Source organism: Alligator mississippiensis, chromosome 3, assembly GCF_030867095.1.
Source record: "Alligator mississippiensis isolate rAllMis1 chromosome 3, rAllMis1, whole genome shotgun sequence".
NCBI classification, from domain to species: Eukaryota; Metazoa; Chordata; order Crocodylia; family Alligatoridae; genus Alligator; species Alligator mississippiensis.
The window spans coordinates 253,153,175-253,173,577 of NC_081826.1; the positions used below are offsets into that span (position 1 = coordinate 253,153,175).

Consider the following 20,403-nt stretch of genomic DNA (forward strand, 5'->3'; position numbering starts at 1 on the left):
ATTGGACCAGGATCCACAGGCCTCAGGGAGAGTAAACAAAGACAATGATCGCTTGTATCTTTGCTAACTAGATTCTTACTAATTCCTAAACAATTTAGGAGAAAGCTGCTTTCCATCAACCATGGGGTGAAAGATTAAGGCAGTGTTTATGGTTACTCATTAACTTAGTCTGAAAGAAGAAAAATAATGAAGCCTTGGAATAAAGTTCTCTGCAGTTTCCAGGTCCCTGGGCACTGTTGGGTTTTGAGATCTGTCTTTTCTTTCAGATTGCAATGTGGTTGTGCATAAAAACTGCAAGGATTCTGCTACTGTATGCGCCAAAGTAAGTTTCTGTACATAACTTGTCTTATGTCTCTTTTGATATTCTTTCTCCAAGATGGCACAGAATGCAATTGAGAGGGCAAAAAATGACACAAGTGATATGCAAAATACACAGGCAGGGTTAAAGAAATGTCAAATGTCTGCCATGACGGCAAACACAAACAGTGTACCTGAAATTTTTAGAAAAAGAGTGGAAATGGCTGTCGTCAGTCTCTTTGATTTTTGGCCTCTTGCAAGGTAAATGGCATTTGCATTTTTAAAGCATGTTTAAAGGAAAATCCTTGAGGAGCTATAGATTTTCCTTGAACTATATCATTCCAATGTTCAGAAAGTAAGCAAAATCACCAAGTGGAGCAGAAGAGCAGCATAGTCTAGTCTTCTCAAGTAGGAAAGCCAGTATGCTGCAGCTATTAAAATGAAGGAAATATATGCAGAAATTTACATCTAAAGGCTTCTCTTCTTATGGAGTAAAAAAAGTGATTTGTCCTGGGACAGGCTACACTGATGAAGGCCTCTTACTGAACTGTTACTGTTCACTGACTATTAAGTGTTTGTGCCAGGATGACTATGTGGGAGTTGCTGTCACAGTGCCAAAACTTTCACAGGAAAAGGTCCTAAGCAGCACTTCTAAAGGCATATTTGTGTGTTCTCTATAGCAATATGCACTTTGTAAGTTTCTAAAAGTAGATTTAAAATGTAAATTGAAATAATAGAAGAGTTGGCTCAAACAAGTAGCGTAACTACTGGGACTGGTGAATATTTACCAGGAAGAGACAATATACCCAACCCAGAATGAGGAAGAGGAGAAAGAAACTACTACTTCTTGCTTGTCTATGTGCATGAGTCTTGTACTGTGCAGCACAAGGAAGTGGATTGTGCTTCTGACTGAATTCTGCAGTCAATGTCCTATCCTAGGTCCCTTGAAATATGAAAATTATGCAGTAAAATGAAAATCTTTGTTATCCAGCATCCCTGAGGTAGCAGAATTGTCAGTTACATAAAATCTTTGGTTACCTGAAATAACCCGGCAGGGTTTTCAGATAAAACGGAGTTGGGGGTGAGGGGGAGGTAGCGGTGGCTGCTGCTGCATGCAAGCTTCCCCCAACCCCACGTCTGGCCAGTGGAACCGGGGGAGGGGAAGGGGGGTGGGGATGTGATGGCAGCTGCATGTGGAGCGGCAGCAGCACAGGGTGGTGTGTGGCAGTGGTAGCTGCCACATGCAAGCTCCTCCCCCCCCCCCCCCAACACATTTGGTCAGCTGGCCAGAAACTCCATTTAGTGGAGTATTCTGGTTGGTTAAATACTGGATAGCAGAGATTTTACTGTACCTGCAAATACATGATCATTTTCTTAAAATTATTAAATTTTAGCTGTGAAAATCACAAATCCTATGCAGATTTTAAGTGAATAATTCCCTAATGGCACGGTCATTTGTAAAAGAAAAAAAACAGTCTAATCTTATAATATGCCTTAAAAGTATTCAATTCATTATCTCTTTATTTAGATTTGTTCATCATTAACAGAAATTTAGGAACATAATGCAGCTTGCCTGGGAACTTTTCTAGATGATTATATAAAAGTAGGTTCATGACTGACTATTAACAACTGTTATTGCGTTTAATAAGATACAATTCTTCTTTACTAGAAAGTCCAAGAGAGATACCTTGTTAAGAACAGACCGCAAACAGTTGTAACAAGTAAGTATTGTAGTAAGCAAGATAATAAGGGTAAATCTCTAATTTTTAAAGTTAGTGCCTAGCGTGAATAACAGAAAATAGTAGGGCAAGCTTTCTTTACAGTTTGTATATGTATGTATTTTTCTCCCAGTGACCACAGCATATGAGAAAACAAGTGGACTTGCTTGTGTATAGGTGTGTGTGTGTGTGTAGAGATGTATATTAAATGGGATTTGCACAAACATGTATCTTTAGACTCGTTTCTTTCCCTGAAATGAATGGCAGTCTTACCTTTAAATTCAGCGGAAGCAGGCCAACATTGAATATGCTTTTGAAAATACCTCTCCCAATATGCACTAGTATCTTTGTAAGTAGAGGTGTAGTTGTATGGTTTAAGAGTGTATGCATGGTTTGAGATTTTCTTCACATGGAAGGCATGGATTTAAGAGCCATTAGCTTCTCTTTGACTCTTGTTTTAACTTGTGCCACTAGAGTGTAATCCCAATGGCATGGTATGAACTAGTTCTTTCAGCATCTTTCAGTATTTCACATTATAGCCATGCAATCAATAACATCATATTTTGTTTGTCAAGATTTTTTGCAAATGTTTTACCTCATAGATCCATCATTCAGAGACATCCCGCAGCCTGTGCTGTCCTCAATTCATCCATCTTCTTCACTGCCCATTGGACTGTGTGCCACAAAGAAAGAAGTCTTGCAGCAATCTCATTCTTTATCCAAAAGTGTTCCAAGTACCAGCTTTGAAAGGTAGAGGGCAGTGACCAGCACAGTATGTTAACTAGATTATTTTTGGTTATGTTGCTGCTAATAAATGCTTTTTTTTCCTTGCAGAAGATCTTTGCCATCTTCAGAGCAAGATGCTGATACCTGGAGGTCCAGGTCACAATCTGAGGAGATGTTACAAGCTATAGGAACCCTTCCATCAATGGAGTCTTTTGTAATTGAAGGTTAATGATTGAGCATATTGAGAAGTCCATATGTTATAATGTCTACTGGAAAGTGTGAAATGGAGTAATTTATTAATAGCTTTAAGAATGCTACTCCTTCAGTTAAAAGAAGATATTTATATATTAACTTTGATTGTGTGCAGGTATAAAAGTGACACTTTGAGGTATCTCTGACTTAAAATTTGACCAGAAATTTCTTAATTCTACTAGGCTCTCAATATTGTTGTCTCTACACAAAACTGCATTATAAAAGTAACTTATTCCCCCCAAAGTAGCATGTTTTCTACCCAAGGAGCCTTGTCTGCCTATGTCCTTAGATCAACATGGCTACAACCTAAACCCCTGCATGTTTTCTACCTGCATTTTTGAAATAGGTGTTACTGATGTATATATAGTTGCACACATTAAAAAACCCCCAGAATCTTGCATTACTTGTTTTCCCCAATAACAAAAAACTAACCTCCAACTGACCGTCAGTCCTCTGTTGAACCTGCATTCTAGGGCTGTGTGAAGCTTTGGTCCCTCATTTGATCTGGTGGAGATTCGGCCCGATTTGGCGGACGAATCTCCGAATTGAATCAGGAGAGCCTTTAATCTCTCTGAATCGAATTGGAACCCCTTGAATCGATTCAGAGAGATTCAGAAAGATTCAGTGATTTGGACATAGACACAGCTTTCATAGATTTCATAGACATCAGGGCTGGAAGGGACCTTGGAAGATCATCGAGTCCAGCCCCCTGCCCAAAGGGCAGGAAGTCAGCTGGGTTCATAGGATCCCAGCAAGATAAGCATCCAGTTTGTTCTTGAAGGTGTTCAGTGTAGGCGCTTGAACCACCTCCGGTGGCAGGCTGTTCCAGACCTTGGGGGCTCAGACAATAAAGAAATTCTTCCTTATGTCCAGCCTGAAACGGTCTTGTAGTAGTTTATGACCATTTGACCTAGTCGTCATCCCTTGGGGTGCTCTGGTGAACAAATGTTCCTCCAGATACTGGTGGTCACCCTGATAAACTTATAGGTGGCCATCAGATCACCCCTGAGCCTGCGCTTTTCCAGGCTAAAGAGCCCCAGGGCTCTCAGCCTGTCATTGTAGGGTCTGCTTCCCTGACCTCTGATCATGTGCGTGGCTCTTCTCTGGACTTTCTCAAGCTTCTCCACATCCTTTTTAAATTGTGGAGCCCAAAACTGGATGCAGCACTCCAGCTGCGGCCTCACTAAGGCCGAGTACAAGGGGAGAGTGACGTCCCGGGATTTGCTTGAGAAGCATCTATGGATGCAAGCCAGCGTTTTGGTTGCTTTACTAGCCGCAGCATCACACTGCAGTCTCATGTTCATCTAGTGGTCAATGATGACCCCCAAGTCTCTTTCTTGCATAGTGCTAGCCAACATAGCACTGCCGAGCCTATAAGGATGCTGCGGGTTTTTCTTCCCAAGGTGGAGAACCTTGCATTTATCGGCATTGAACACTATCAGATTCTCGTCCGCCCACTTGCTGAGCCTGTCCAGGTTAGCCTGGATCACCCGCCTGTCTTCTGGTGTGGATGCTTTTCCCCAAAGTTTGGTGTCATCAGCGAACTTGGCCAGTCCGCTTCTGGCTCCAGTGTCCACATCATTAATGAAGATGTTGAACAGTATGGGTCCAAGGACAGAGCCTTGGGGGGACCCCACTGGTCACAGGACACCATGATGAGTGACTTCCATCAATTACTACCCTCTGGGTCCGACCCCGGAGCCAGTTTTCCAGCCAGTGGATCGTGGAGGACCCAAGGTGACAATTGGCCAGTTCCTCTAAGAGGTGATCATGGGAAACCAGGTCAAAGGCTTTTTTGAAGTCAAGGTATATGACATCAATCTCTTCTCCCTTGTCCAGGTGATAGGTCACCTGGTTGTAGAAGGAAATGAGATTGGTCAAGCAAGACCTACCCGCAACAAGCCCATGCTGGCTATCCCTTAAGATGTTGGCGTCGGCCAGTCCATTAAGGATGGCCTCTTTAATAAACTTTTCCAAGATCTTCCCCGGGATAGAAGTCAGGCTAATGGGCCTACAGTTAGCCGGATCCACTTCCCTCCCTTTCTTGAAGATAGGCACCACATTGGCCTTCTTCCAGTCTTCGGGCACTACACCAGAGCGCCAAGAGTTTTCAAAGATCCGTGCTAGAGGCTGGGCTATGACGCTCGCCAGCTCCTTGAGTACCCTGGGGTGAAGATTGTCAGGGCTGGCTGACTTGAATGTATCCAGCTTCTCAAGATGTTTCTTCACGAAGTCAGCGTTAATGGAGGGCAGGGGATCACCCTCACCAGGACTTCCCTGTCCCATAGCGGGCATGGTCGTCCCATGGGACTGATGAACGACCGACGCAAAGTACCTATTTAATAGGTTGGCTTTGTCCTGGGCGTCAGTTGTCAGTTGCCCCATCTGGTTCAGCAGGGGTCCAACGTTGCCCCTGCTTTTCCTCCGGCTCCCCACATATCTGAAAAAGGACTTTTTATTGTCCTTGATGCTCAAAGCTAGTTGGAGTTGAGTTGCAGCCTTGGCTTTCCTGGTTTGCTCCCCGCAGGACCGGACCAGTGCAGAATAATCCTCCTTGGAGGAGACTCCCATCCTCCATCCTTTGTAGGCCTTTCTTTTTAGTCTCAGGAGGTCTGCTAGGTCCCTGGAGAGCCAGGGGGGCTTCTGTGCCCTCTTGCTGCCTTTCCTCCAAGATGGAATAGACTTAGTTTGTGCATTGAGGATCGCTCCCTTGAGGAGCAACCACTCTTCTTGAACTCCCCTTTCTCTGTGGTCATGGTCCTTTAGGGCCTCACTGACAAGCCTCCTGAGCTTGTCAAAGTCGGCTTTCCTAAAGTCAAGGACTTCCGTGTTGCTGACTGACTTGCCAGCTTTTTGGCGGATGGTGAAGGTGATCAGCTCGTGGTCGCTGTCACCCAGCTTCCCATCGATCACTAGGTCGCCGACTAAGTCATCCCCAGTAGCCAGTACCAGGTTAAGCAGCGCTTTGCCTCTCGTTGGCCCATAGACTTCTTGAGTCAGGTAGAGGTCATCCACGCACGAGAGGAAGCTTTGCGACCGCTTTTTTGTTTTAAAAGCTTTAAATTTCTTTTACAAGAAACAATGGCCACAAGCTAGCAGAGAGCAGATTTAGACTGGACATTAGGAAGAACTTCTTCACAGTTCGAGTGGCCAAGGTCTGGAACGGGCTCCCAAGGGAGGTGGTGCTCTCCCCTACCCTGGGGGTCTTCAAGAGGAGGTTAGACGAGTATCTAGCTGGGGTCATCTAGACCCAGCACTCTTTCCTGCTTATGCAGGGGGTCGGACTTGATGATCTATTGAGGTCCCTTCCGACCCTAACATCTGTGAATCTATGAAATGTTTTGTCTGCATACCTCTAGGTACCAGGCGGCTTGTCAATGCTGAGATGCTGTGGCAGATGGAGCATCCCACAGCAGCATGGGGGTGGGGGGTCCCCAAAACCCTTCAGTAGTAGACCTGAAGTGGACCAGAAGCACTTCCAGTCCACTTCTGGGTCCGCTGGGGGGCTCCTCCGTGGCTGCCTGGGTCGGCGACTGGTGCCTCCTGGGTCTGGGGGGGGCACCTGGGGTCCCCCTGCAGCCAATCACTGAGCCCCAGCATTGCTGATGTTAATGAGCCATGCCTGGAACCTCGAGACATGTAGAAAAAACATTTAAAGCTGTGTTTGTCTGAATCCCTGATTCTCCGAATCGGCATTGAATCTTCAAATTTGGTTTTGGCTGAATCGAATTGGGGACAGTGATCCAAATCAACGAATCGAGTCACTGTCCCCAAATTCAGATCAAATCCAAATCGAATAAGGCCCGCTTCGCACACCCCTACTGCATTCAAGCCTGGAAAGTCAACAGATACCAGCTGTTTCAGAAAAAATGGGTAGGGATATCAGTGTCAGTGATGGTAGGCCTTTAGTGAAATTATGAAAATAACCTAAGTTGGGCACCCAGAATCAGAAGGCCCTTTTGCAAAATTTGGCTTTTATCTTTAAGCTTATGAGGTGATATTTTAAACTAAGGTAAATAAAAAGGATTCAAATCTGAAAAAGTATCAACAATCACTGTATCCTGCTTTTTTGTTCCATTTACAGTTAAATATAAAGGATAGTGATGCTGACATTATTGACAAGTTTCAATTTTTCAGGTTTCAGTACTTAGAATTTGATTTATTCTCAGTATTGATTAGAATTTTTAATGAATCTCAATTAAACGATACAAATATTTATGAATTAACATTCATGCATACCAAGAGTTTCCCTTGCAATTAGATTTGCCAGTTCTTATGCGGCTTATATTTCATCATAGATGATGTGGATGCCATGCTGTGGACTGACCTAAGCACAGATACACAGGAGTTTGAGGCCGAATCTTGGAGTCTTGTTGTGGATCCAGCATTTTGTAGCAAGCAAGAGAAGAATGTTATCAAAAGACAGGATGTAATTTTTGGTCAGTATTTCAGAGATTCTCATGAGGCAGAAAATAGTTTGGCACAAACTTTATGGAAAGATGTGCATGTCATTTGATCAGAATAAAATGTCTAATGCTTAAAGGTTAAGATGGGTAATGAAGAACATTTTAAAAAGGATACTTTGCCACAAATAGAGATGATCTCTAGAGCTAAGACTGTTGGAAAAAGCTGCTTGCAAAGATTTGTTTGGATTTGAAAGTGAATTTCACAGAATGGACAAATAAAAAAAGTGCACTTGTGGGACTGGGGTTTACCCCATATCAACTGCCTGCTGTTACCCTGGTAACAGGGAAAGTACAGAGTTAAGTTTCCCTACATTAACTTTGTCCTTGCCAATGGTAAGCAAGACAGAGGGATTCTTACTGCAGAACAGCTGACACATAGTAAGTCTTCTAACCCTCTGAACTTTCTAGGTTTATTCCTCAAGTCAATGTGACCATAATTTTGATCTTGTTCACTCTCTGGCCATGTGCAAACAAATGCAGCTGTGAGCTTTGTGGCACTGCAGACATGTCTGCACTGCTATGTATCACACATTCAGCTTTTCTCCACACTGCAAGGGAGCAGTGCAGTTGGGGTTTTCTGACCCCTGGATATCCAGGACTCAAAAAAGCTGCGCAAAAAAAAAAAAGCAGAGTGGCGTACATGTGGATAACACATGCCTCTCAAAACTGGTGCCTGGGTGGCTGAAGCCACACTCCAACTGCCAGCCAGGATCCAAGTGGCAGGATTGCCGCTGCTGCACCCCAGGAGCCCCCTAGAGCCCCAGGTAAGGCTGCTAGGGCCCTCCCAGTGCTGGCCCCAGCCTCCCCAACCCCACCCAGGGTAATCAGCCATGTGCTAGAGGGCATGTAGCACATGTGTTCCCCGGGGAAAAGTAGCAGTGGCACAAGGTGTCCTGCTCTTTGTTGTCCCCGGGCAACCAAATGTCCACGTGGCCCCTGTGAACAAATGAGCATTCAAGCATTTTTAGTGCATTAATTCAGAAAAAAGTGAATTTAGAATTGGATTGCTATGCCTTCATCAGTTTGTCATGTTGACTTACAGGCCAACAGAAGTTTAGACTGTATAGTGTAAAAGATCTTCTTGTAGCCAGAGTTACTGTTCCCATGTTAAAATGGCTTTTTTTGCATGTATTCTTGTAGGACATGCAAAGACTTTCCCTGCCTTATATTACAGAAGCAGAGAAAGTAGGGTGGATATGGTTGGGGAGCACATAAAATCCTATGCAAGTCTCCTTGACCGCAATCATAGTAGCGTGGTAACCATTTTGTTAATACATTTTTTACTGCAGCATGATAGTTAGCCCTCCTACACTTATCCTTTTCCCCCCTACTTTGTGCTAGTGTAGGATCTGGCACTCGTGTTAGAAAGATGTCCTGATCCCTAAGCTGAACCAAGGAAGAAAATTTTTGCAACAAAGCCAATTTTCTGGGCTTGGGAAGGACCCTTGAAAAGCTCTCGGTGGCTGTGATTCCATCCCACACTGTGCTAGTGCCCAGATACTTGCTTTGAGGAGGTTATATGGATAGAGATCAGTTGCATTACAGGAAATTCTGACTTTGACAGAAGTCACTGGTTTCCTACAGACAGATAAACAACCTCAAAGGAAAATGCAAAAGTTTCCACTTTTTTCATCTTGCTCCGTGCTAAAAATATTAACAGATTCTGATTCATTCTCATGTCTAACAACGTGGTAAATACATAACTCAGATTATGGCCACCTGGTTAACACCTGAAAAACAAAGTGCCTTCCATGGAACATTGTAGGAATCAGGGAGGTGGACTGTGAGGCTCCTTACTATCATTAGAATGAAATGCACTTGCATCCAGTTCTGCTGGATTGGCTTGAAGACCTGCGTTGTCAAGGCCTTTTTAGGCTTGGGGCCTGGTTGTGTATCTTTTCGGCAAGGTAGAAAGGTGCCCACAGACAAAATTCTCCAATGCAGAATGAATGAGATTAAGGAGATGTGAGGCATCATCTTTCAAGATGATGCCATCATTTTATACCATTCATAAGTGGTATCAAGTACCTAAGAAAGGTGCCTTGTCCAGTGCTGCTGGAAAGATACAGGTTTCCCTTTCTTTATGCAGGTTCTGTATGTGCGAATTTGCTCTTATGCGATAAACCTTTTTATACCAAAAATTCATTATATGTGAGGTAAATTCACTCTTATGCAATCATTGTAGTGGAAGCCCGCAGTCAGCTGCTTTGTGCAGTGCATAGTGGGAGTGATGCGCACCAAAATAGTCTCCTGTGTGGATCTGTGGTCCTCGCTCATTGTCTGTGACGCACGTTTCTGTAGTTGCCATCCCCATAATGGTAACATTCACCAACACCCTGTGCTTGTGTGTACTGGCTGCTGTTGGTGAGTACCAAAATGGTCTTGTAAAAGTGGTAGAAATGGGTCTGGGGTCAGTACAGTTGAGGTTTTGGAATGTATTCCTATTTGTTACATTTAAAGCGGGTTCCCTTTATGTGAATTTGAGTTATGCACTGTTTTCCAGGAATGCACGTACAGCATAAAGTGAGGGAATCCTGTAGTCATTGTGGTACAAAGCCTTGAAAAGAAGGAATATTGAAAACAACAAGAAATGTCATCCTGGAACCTTCTTGGGATTATGGGGAAAGATCTAAAAAAAATGTAATGATCTGGAAATTAAGGAGAGCTTCTGCTGTAAATTTTATCCTGTGTCATCTTAGGAAATTATGGAACTAAGTGCTATTATGGAACATTTTGCTAATTTGCAAGAGGTGTAGAGGGATTTTAAAGAGTTATATTTTAGTGTGTGTTAATGTTTGTTAGGTTTAGGGCTTATCATGGAAGACAACATGCATGCCCATATATCTGACTATAAATGTATGTAAAGCATGTAAACTGTGAGGAAAATGTCTAGTTATTATTACACTGCATTGTCTGTCTTTACACTACAGAGCTGATGCAAACAGAAGTGCATCACATCCATACCCTGTTCATTATGTCTGAAATATTCAGGAAAGGAATGAAGGAAGAATTACAACTAGACCACAGCACAGTGGACAAAATATTCCCCTGTTTAGATGAACTGCTAGAGATTCACAGGCAATTCTTCTGCAGAATGAAGGAAAGAAGACAGGAATCATGTGAAGAGGAGAATGAAAGAAATTTTATCATCAACAGAATTGGAGACCTCCTTGTGGAGCAGGTAAAGAGATTTGCCAAAATACAACATCAGTCTATTTATTCACAAGTGATAAAAGAGGGATTTGTTGAATTTTAAACTTGTATGGGTCAGGGAGATGACTGGATATCTTAAAGGACTGATTAACTGGGTACAAAGATGGTCATCTTAAGTTACTGCTTCAGAATCAGGGGAGAATTAAAGTAAGAAAAAATTGTTACCAACTGATAACTTCTGTGAGCAATGATGGTCTTGGTGCAATGTGTAATGAATTGCTGCTCCCATCACTAAATCTGCTGTGCTACTTGACATGCTTTTTAGACACCTATGCAGAAATGTTTATGGGTGAATGAACTGGATGGGTATAGACAATATCCTGCCTCCTTATCTCTTGAACTGGGTCTTTTAGTACAGTGCTGAGGTATTGCCAAGGTTAACAATACCTGGGATGCTGTTTCAACTTCTGTTGTAATGTTCTTAAAAACAAGTAACCTGTTTCCATTGCTCAATGGAAATCAGAAAGTTAAGCTACCAATATAAAAAAGTAAATTACTTTAAAATGCATACTATTCATAAATATGTAGCATGTATGAATCCTTATGCATACCCTTTAAAATTAGAAATCTTGCTCAGCACAATTTAAGTATTGTTTTTTATCAGTTTTCAGAGGAAAATGCAAATAAAATGAAGAAAATATATGGAGAATTTTGTAGTCATCAGAAAGAAGCTGTTAATCTTTTCAAGGAGTTGCAACAAAACAAGAAGTTCCAGAATTTTATTAAAGTAAGTGCTTATAAGATCATTACTTGGCTAACTCAGTAGTCCAAAAAAAAAAAAAAAAAATTATATATATAAACTAGTAATTCTGGTTTATGCTTCATAGGACCTGCTTTTAAGAACCAGTTTTCTATTATAGGGATGCTCAGCCTCCAGCCTGTAAGCCAAATGTGGCCCACAGAGCCATTGCATCTGGCCCATGTGGTTCCTCATGGGATGGGAAATTTGGCAGAGGGAACAATGGCCATTAATGCAGTTACCCTTCCCCTGCCAAATTCCTTAGACCTCGAGCACTGCACAGCTGGGCCACAGCCCCTCCCCTATCTGGATCAGGGCTGGGCTATCCCCCACCCCATTTGGGGCAGGGTTTGTGGGCCAAGCCACACTTCTCTCCCCATGGGGACAAGCCACACTCTCTTTACCCCAGGGGGCTGGATTGGGGCTGGGCCACAACCCTTCCCCCCCCCCCCCCCCCCCCCGGGGTCAGGTTGTGGCTGGGCTGCCCTGTGCCCCCCTCCACATGGCTGTATGGTGGCCACCACAGTAGGCCCAGTGCGGACCATGGGCAGGATCTAGCCCACAGAAAGATGGAGCACTGTTCATCTGGTCCACCAGAGAAAAGATGTTGAGCTTCCCTGTTCTATTATGTTCAAATAATTCTTTCACTAAATAATCTGCAAGGGTGGGAAATTGGATTCAAAATCAGGTTGCTACTGTTCAGACGTATTACAGTGGTTAAGACAAAACACTGAGTCCTTCTTTACAAGTCAGTTGGTAAATTCCATTTCTCTTTCATTGAGAAAAAGGTTGAGACATCAGTCTATAATATACATATGTTCTGGCTATTAGACTCTTCATCACTTATGTCTTTTAGACACCCAACGAGACCATCTCTGAGTGCAAAGAAAAGAATTGTGCATGAAACAAAAGATTATATATCAAATGAGGCAAGGCTCCCAAATATAAATGTTGGCTTTCGTACAAACTAGGAACAGACTCAGTTGTGGAGAGATTTAGGAAGATATCAGTAATTGACTGTGGACAGAGCAACTAATTCAATGTTTTGTTTTGTTCCATTTCCGTTGATTCCCACACATTTTAACTCAAATTGCATTCACTGATCATAAGTGAATTGCCATTGTTAATGTATGTTACCACTAATATTTATATGCATTTTTAAAGCTGAGAAATAGCAATCTATTGGCCCGACGTCGAGGAATCCCAGAATGCATTCTGCTTGTCACTCAACGCATCACTAAGTATCCAGTTCTTGTAGAAAGGATACTGCAGTATTCAAGAGGTGAGTGATAGCCTAAATCTTGTTTTATATATATATGTAAGTGTGTGTGTATGTAATAGGATGTAACAGGATTTATATATATCTACAGAGTTGCTTTCTTGCTTGCTTAAAGAAACCCAAACTGAAACCTCAGTACATCTTTGGTATAATGGCTTCAACTTCTTACCAAAGCTATGCATATGATTATGCAAAGAGCCAGCCCAAAGGCACCACTTGACCTCTGCAGGAATGAATGTCACTGAAACAGCATATCTGACATGTGTTCTTGTTAAGGATTGACAAACTTTAAAAGGTTTAGAGGTCATAGGAACGTAGGGCTAGAAGGGGCTTCCTGGGCCTTTGAGTTATGTCCTCTATGTTCATAGGCAGTCATTTGTCCAAAGGATCCATAAGAACATCCACTTCAATCCCTCTAATGCACTGCAGCCACAAGCAGCCTGTGGGACACCCCACCACCCCCATTACAATGTGCCATGAGTAAAAGCAGCGTGCTGCCAGTGCTCTGCCATTGTAATGGCAGGAAGTTTTTTGGATGAATACTTGCTCAGATGATCTTTAGAAAAGGACCATGGCTGGCCTGCACTGCAGAGTAAGGCAAAACACACTATGGTCTTCACCAGTTTGACATTGGGGAAAAATTCAGATCATGGCTGATGAGTATAAAAGGTCTAAGAATTTTTGCTTAAAAAAAATTTAAAAATCTTGATTATAAAATATGGAACTATTTTGGTACCAAAGCTGGAAAGCAGTGTAAATGAATTCAAGGGAGTGTCTTATAGTTTAGCTCTGGTCAAACCATACAGAATGTTTTCCCTTAGTAGCCATTCAGTTTTTAAAATTAATTTGCTTCTGTACCTTGTTGGACTATTTTATCCTGTCTAGAAACAATACAGTAGTCTTACCTTCTCTGGCGTGGCAGGACTAGCCCTGCTGAGAGGTCATAACTCCCAGTGGCCAGCTAGCCTGTCTCCACTTCAGCTCTTCCAAACCACCGCCTTGTATCTTGTTTTCCACGCCGTGATGGAACAACTAGTTGTTTAGGAGGTATCCTGAGCCTTAGAATGGGGTTTCCCTAGGGTTGCTTGGCTCCACCCTTTCTATATTTGTCCAGGCCCTGCCCCTTTTGATCCAACCCTACTGGTTCTAATTTCTACTTTCAGCCCTAGGCCCACTTAGTCCAGCCTTGGCTTCTCAGTAGCAGTGGCACAGCTGGGAATTGAGCTCCATGGTTGGAGCTCTGGGGTTAAATCTCCCCCTCTCTCTGTGTATAACCCCCCCGGTCAACAAGGGGTTAATTGCACAGGGTACTTTATGGCACCTGCAGTGCAGCTGCTTCCTCCCTTCACAGGCAACTCTGGTCCTCCAATAAAAAAGAAACAAAACTGCAAGCAACTGCTTCAAGCTAAAATACTGCTCCTCTGGGCACTTGCAGACTATTTGAACCCGATCTGAACTGAAATCCTTTATCCCCTCTCAGTCCTGTGGCAGGGTAAAAGGAAAAAGAAAAAAACAAAAAGTCCTTCTCAGTCCTTATCCACCAGGGCCCCCCTTATTGCTTCTGGGCACTACTGTGGTCTGCCTGAGAGTCTTGCCTCCTCCCCACCCAGGGCTAGAATGCCCCTCTAGTTTGAAGGCAAGCCTATTTATTCCCCTGAGCCCCTCCCCTTCCGGTCAGACTGACCTATTGTCTGGTTTTAGCACAGAAGTTGCTCATTAGTCTCAGCCCTGCCAGCTGCCTGCCCTTTGACTGCAATCCTCTCAGCATTCAACCACTCTCCAGGGCAGTTGCTAGCTGTTGCAGGGACCTTTCCTTTCCCCTTTTGCTGCTTGCCAGCTGGGGCTTTACCCAGGAAGCCTTTGCAGCTGCCTTTTCCCCAGGCCACAAAACCCCTGCTTTTAAAGGGCCCTCGCCAAGCCTGCTGGCACTGTAGCCTCCCACAGTAACAGGGCAATAGCACCTTCATGCATACTTTGCTGTTCCTAAATTGGAAGTAGTATCTCTGTATGGCAAGGGTTTCCAACCTTTTTGGATCAGCGGTGGTGGCCGGACGTGGAACAGGGGAGAGGTGGTGGGGTACATGGCTGGATGTGGGGGAGGGGGGTGGCGTGTGGCCGGATGCAGAGCGGGGGTGGCACGCAGCCAAAAGAATGGCAGTAGCCACCACGTGCGAGCTTCCCCTGCCCCACACATCCGGTTGGGTGGGCAGTGCCTGCACGGCACCACAGGATGGTGCATGGCAGTGCTTCGTCCCTGCCTGCCCGCATGTACCCCCTAGGGCCTTCTCAAATACCCTTGGGGGTACACATACCCCGGGTTGACAACTCCTGCTGTATGTGCTCCAGGCAGGCTAATAGGCACTCAGCAGGGCTAAGTGGCTGCCAGAAGCACCTTGTGAATTTGTGTACATTGCTTCCAGCTTAGGAGGTAGCCTGGCCAGAGCAATGCAACATGTTTGAGGGTGCTGCGACTAGGAGGAGTAAGTTTACCATATAGAACTGATCCTAATGATCCAGGAAACTGGTCACGTTTGTTAAAATTGAGAAGAAATAAGTACTGGAGAATGTTTTGATATGCAAATGCAGCTCTTCATGTTGAATACTGTATTCCAAATGATTGTCATCCAATTAAGAAACAAAAATATGCCATATCCAATCAAAATACTGGAAATGCACAGACCATGAGTTATTTGGAAAGGCTATTTGAAGTAATTTTGATCAATGAATAAATTTGAGATAATTGCAGTTTTCTCATGGGCAGATCACAAACCCAACAAAAAGCAGAACTCTTATAGTAAAGTAATTGTCAAATTTTACTTACAACATAGAAAATGTAAGCTTTGTTATCCGGCACCCATGGGGAGTGGGGGTTGCCGAATAACCAAATATGCTGATTACCTGAGAGGCCCGAACAGGCGTCTTGGCCTGTTCGGGCTGCTGCCTCTCCTGCCATGTCTGGTGTGCTGCCACTGTGTTCCCTCCCCTCCCGCTGCGTCAGTGTGCCGGGGGATGGGGAGGGGGGCCCAGTGGAGGCTGCTGTGCCCCGGGTCATGGGGGCTCAGCAGTGCAGGCTGCTTTGCCCAGGTCCATGGGGGCTCGGCGAAACCAGAAGTACCATGGTGGGCACTTCCAGTGTCGCTCTTACCTTACAAGCCAGCATGCCGATTAATAAGAGCATGCTGGCCTGTAAGGTGCCAAATAACGCAGCTTTTACTGTATTGCATTACATTGTTAATCATCTCATGCTAGAAAAATAAAAATTTCTTGTCTTAAATATGTATATGACTGAGGTATTGTCTATTCTTTATTTCATGCAGAAGGAACAGAAGAACATAAGGACTTATGCAAAGCTCTTTGTCTTATTAAAGACGTGATTGCAGCAGTAGACTTGAAAGTCAGTGAATATGAAAGAAAGCAAAAATGGATTGAGATTCTCAGTAAAATTGAAAATAAAACTTATACCAAGCTGAAAAATGGCCATGTGTTCAGGAAGCAGGACCTGATAAAGGAAGAAAGAACCCTTTTGCATGAAGGCATGGTGTACTGGAAAACTGCTACTGGACGTTTCAAAGGTACCACATCCTTGCAAAGAAGCCCATAACTCTTTATTTGCAAACGGTATATAGCAATTGTTTGGTTTAAAAGATAAAATAACTTGTTATACTATTTGATGAAAGTGAGTTTGTGAGGTACTGGTACCAAGGCACAAGAAATAAGGCTAATTGCTGAAAAGTAATTCCAGAAAGTATTGTGATTTACAGGTGACATACAGTACAGCTAGGTTTGGGGACAAATTCAGATATGTTGTAAGTGGTTGTGTGATGTTCTAGGCCTCTGCTTTTGGTTGCATTTCCTACTTTTCCACCTTCATTCTGTTCCCAGGGTCTGCAATTGATTTCCTTATTGTGTCCTATTGACTTGTAAATTTATAATATCTTCATGTACCATTTTCTTGTGTGGTATCCATTTGTTTTAGTACATTGTTTACAGTATTAAGTAACAAAAAACCCTACTCTGTTTCTGTTCAGTATCTAAGAATTATTTGTTCAGGTTTTACCTTTTTTTTTACAGTAAAAATGGGAATAAACTTCGATATCCTTCATTAAAACTATTCTCTTTTCTAAAGATATCTTGGCACTACTTCTAACTGATGTGCTACTGTTCTTACAAGAAAAAGATCAAAAATATATCCTTGCAGCTGTTGTAAGTATAGGAACAACCTTTTTAAATGTATACATTAAATTTTTTTTTGCACTTTTCTTAAAAGTTAGGTCTAGGTTACCCAATTGTATCACAGTTGATTTTGTTTTCCAGCACTGGGAATCTTGTTATAGAATGAAGATGCATTTGCTTATGATATTAGTATGATTTCCAAATTCAAAGTTCATGTTTTAAGGAGAGTGAGGTTTCTCAGAAAAGAAAAAGGTAGAAAATATTTTAAAGTTGTATTTCACTGATTATGAAGCTCTTGAATAGAAGCAGGCTGTTCATTAAAAGTAAATTTTATAAAAATTCATAGATTCATAGATTGTAAGGCCAGAAGGGACCTTGGAAGACCATCGCGTCCAGCCCCCTGCACCAAGCAGGAAAGATAACTAGGAGTCAGGTGACCCCAGCAAGGTGACTGTCTAATCTCCTCTTGAAGATTTCCAGGGTAGGTGATTGCACCACCTCTGGAGGGAGCTTGTTCTACAGTCTGGACACCCTGCTTAATTGTGCAAAATAAAGCTCAAGATGTATTGTAACTGCAAATATAGTACATACATTATACCTGAAAGATAGGAAATTCTCTTTACATTACATTCAATTTTCAAAAGCATATATGTGAATTTTGAGGCTTAGTCTTAAACAGTACTTTTTAGCAGGTACAGAACACTTTCTGCTCCAATATTCAGTGGCTATGTTAATAATTATAGGAATAGCTGAAGGAATATGGCCTAGAAACTTTGTTTCTCTTATCATTAAAAAATATAAGCCCTATACCATTGGTAAAGCCCACTTAGAGTGCCCATAAATGCCAGGAGTAGAATTGGTTCAATAACTTAACAATTTGCGTTCTTCTAAAACTTCTGTCTCTTGTAATAAGATCATTTTATTCTAAAATATGCTTTGATTTTTATTTATATATTTATTTATTTATTACATAGGACCAGAAGCCTTCAGTTATATCCCTTCAGAAGCTGATAGTAAGAGAAGTAGCCAATGAAGAAAGAGGAATGTTTCTCATTTGTGCTTCATCTGCAGGCCCTGAGATGTATGAAATTCATACAAATTCCAAAGAGGAACGTAATAATTGGATGAGGAAGATTCAAGATGCAGTCGAAAGGTACAAGGACACTTTTTTTTTTTTAAGCATGCAGTGTAGGACATCTCATAAGAGCTGTGCTAAGCTGATCAGTTCTGGTTTGCAGTGTGTTCATTAAACTGTTTTGTTTGCTTTGATTCTAATAGAATATCACTCTGGAGCTGAGCTCACTAGTACCATAGCAGCCTCAGATCCATCTGAAGTGAACACTCAGCTTCCAACCTCTGTGTATAGATTCCATGCACTGCCAACTGTTTGGTGAAGTTGGTAGCCTCTGCCAGTAGTGAAACTGAGTTTTGATTTATGCTTAAGGCTTGTATAACAATCCCCACCCCCCACAAACCTCAGAGGGAAACTGTGCCAAACTGTTCGGTTTCTCATGGCTTCCTAAGGAACCTATTTGCCTGCCCTTGTCTAGTGAGACCTATTTGCTAGGTAGCTCAGGCTGCCTTTCTTGACACTATTCCATACACACACTGAGTCTTTGGGAAAATCTTCCCCCAAGTTTCCTTGAGAGGGCCAGCTGCTCTGCTACCTCCCATTTAGTCATTAGGGAGTTAGGAAGGTAACTGGTCCCCAAAATATCTTCAGAGTAGCAGGCTGGTGAAGGGGACAGCCTTTAGCTTGCTGCTTAAATATATATCTATGTGGTACAGTGCAATGGTACAATGCAGTTATAGCCATGACTGTGTGGAACTACACTTGGGTATCTACACAGTACTGAACTTTACAGGATCTAAAGGCCATATGTCACTTTAGGGAAAGGGGTTGGTTTATGCTGTTGACTCACAGAATAGGCTCCAGGTAAGAGGTAGGTATTAGCTCAGTCTTTAGCAGGGCTCACAGAGCACTTTGAAACTCTTGGTGAACTGAAGCTAGACTGAGTATTTGCTCGATTCCTTTGCAAAGTATTTTCACAGCTGCCTCTGTCACAGTTGTCTTCCTTTCCTGCCCTTCTATTCAGTAAAGTGGAAATCATCAACCTAGTTTCTAACTAACCAATAATATTAAAAGAGGCTGTAGACGGGTTTGTTCCTGTGTTATGGCAGAATTTGACAATGTTGCATTTTATTTATTATGGCTGCAGAATTTCTCTCTCTCTCTCTCTCTCTCTCTCTCTCTCTCCACCCCCCCCCCCCCAGTGTAATTTATATACTTTATTCACTTTTGTTTTGTTAAAGTTGCCCAGAGGAAGAAGGAAAAAGTAGTGAACCTGATGAGGACAGACGGATAGCTGAGGCCAAAGTGGCAAAAATTCAGAAATGTCAAGGTATGGAACCTCTCCCACTGTTGGGGAAAAATAGCAGACACCATGGTGGATGAGTTTAGCATGGCTGAATTGGTCACTGGATAGGCTATAGCAGTGGTCAAGCAAGCAATGCTCTGATATGTGATTGAAGGTTAGAAGTATTTATTTTTTAATATTTACAGTGCTAAATGCTGTGCTGTGTAGAGGTATCCAGTCCTTCTCTAAATAACTAGTTCGGCCACCAGAAGCATTATGGACGTGTAAATTAACCTGGATGAAGTTCCACACTAGCATGACTGGATTGTTTCTAATACCAAGCTTAGCTCATTTAGAGCTAGGTCTTGTCTTTCTATGCAGTGCTGCATTGTGTGGTGTAGACATATTCTTTCAGGAGGATGTTTTGCATTTTTCACTTCATTGCAATCAAAATAAGAATAATAACTACTGAAAAAGCCTTCAAAACTGAATTTCCAAATTGACACTCGGCTGATACAGTTTTCTTTTGCTGAAGTAACTTGAGCCTTTAATAAATGTATGGTTTTGTATTCATTGACAGCAGCTGGTATGCTCCTGCTTTGTTTCTGATCATAGGCAAAGTTGCATCATCAAAATCCCTCCCTGATCTGACTTTCTGCCACTGGTGGACTCTCTATGCCAGGGTTTCTGCCAGCTTTTATCAATGTAAACCATGTAGTGAATCTCCCTCCTGGCAGTTTTCAGAAGGTTTTGTATAAAGCAGGTGCTTTGCTTGAATTAGCAAATTGTATTTAATGTGGCAGATGGGTGATGAATAAATGGCCTCTGGAAAGAAAGGTGTTACCGTTAATATAACCTGTACAATTTTTGTTCATAGAATCTCTGAATAACCAGGACCAGCAGATCTGTAACTACTTGGAAGATAAGCTTCATATCTATGCAGAGCTTGGAGGTATGTGTGGATTTGAGGATGTTCATGTAGAGCCACACCTCCTTATCAAACCTGACTCTGGAGAAACACCACAGTCTGCCACATTGCTGGCAACAGCACTCAGGGAAGGTGAGTTTTTCTAGAAAAAAATGAATCTATAGCCATGTGCACAGACAGTTCTACAGTCAGATATTTCAAGTAAATATGACACTTTAATATATATGTGGCCTTCAGCCAGTTTGCCTTTTGCTG

General features: G+C 42.6%; 1 protein-coding gene across 7 annotated transcripts in view; it reads left to right on the top strand.

Annotated features, from left to right (window-relative positions):
• ARHGEF28 (Rho guanine nucleotide exchange factor 28) overlaps window positions 1-20,403 on the top strand; it is a 232,915-nt gene that overhangs the window by 171,152 nt on the left and 41,360 nt on the right. For all 7 annotated transcript variants that reach the window (XM_019482597.2, XM_059725095.1, XM_059725094.1 and 4 more), the window contains 13 exons: window positions 267-322; window positions 1,967-2,018; window positions 2,618-2,765; window positions 2,850-2,965; window positions 7,292-7,432; window positions 10,390-10,640; window positions 11,277-11,399; window positions 12,576-12,693; window positions 16,008-16,262; window positions 16,817-16,893; window positions 17,838-18,016; window positions 19,177-19,265; window positions 20,098-20,280. In XM_019482597.2, the coding sequence (XP_019338142.2) occupies window positions 267-322; window positions 1,967-2,018; window positions 2,618-2,765; window positions 2,850-2,965; window positions 7,292-7,432; window positions 10,390-10,640; window positions 11,277-11,399; window positions 12,576-12,693; window positions 16,008-16,262; window positions 16,817-16,893; window positions 17,838-18,016; window positions 19,177-19,265; window positions 20,098-20,280 (1,788 nt within the window). The remainder of the gene's footprint in view (window positions 1-266; window positions 323-1,966; window positions 2,019-2,617; window positions 2,766-2,849; window positions 2,966-7,291; window positions 7,433-10,389; window positions 10,641-11,276; window positions 11,400-12,575; window positions 12,694-16,007; window positions 16,263-16,816; window positions 16,894-17,837; window positions 18,017-19,176; window positions 19,266-20,097; window positions 20,281-20,403) is intronic.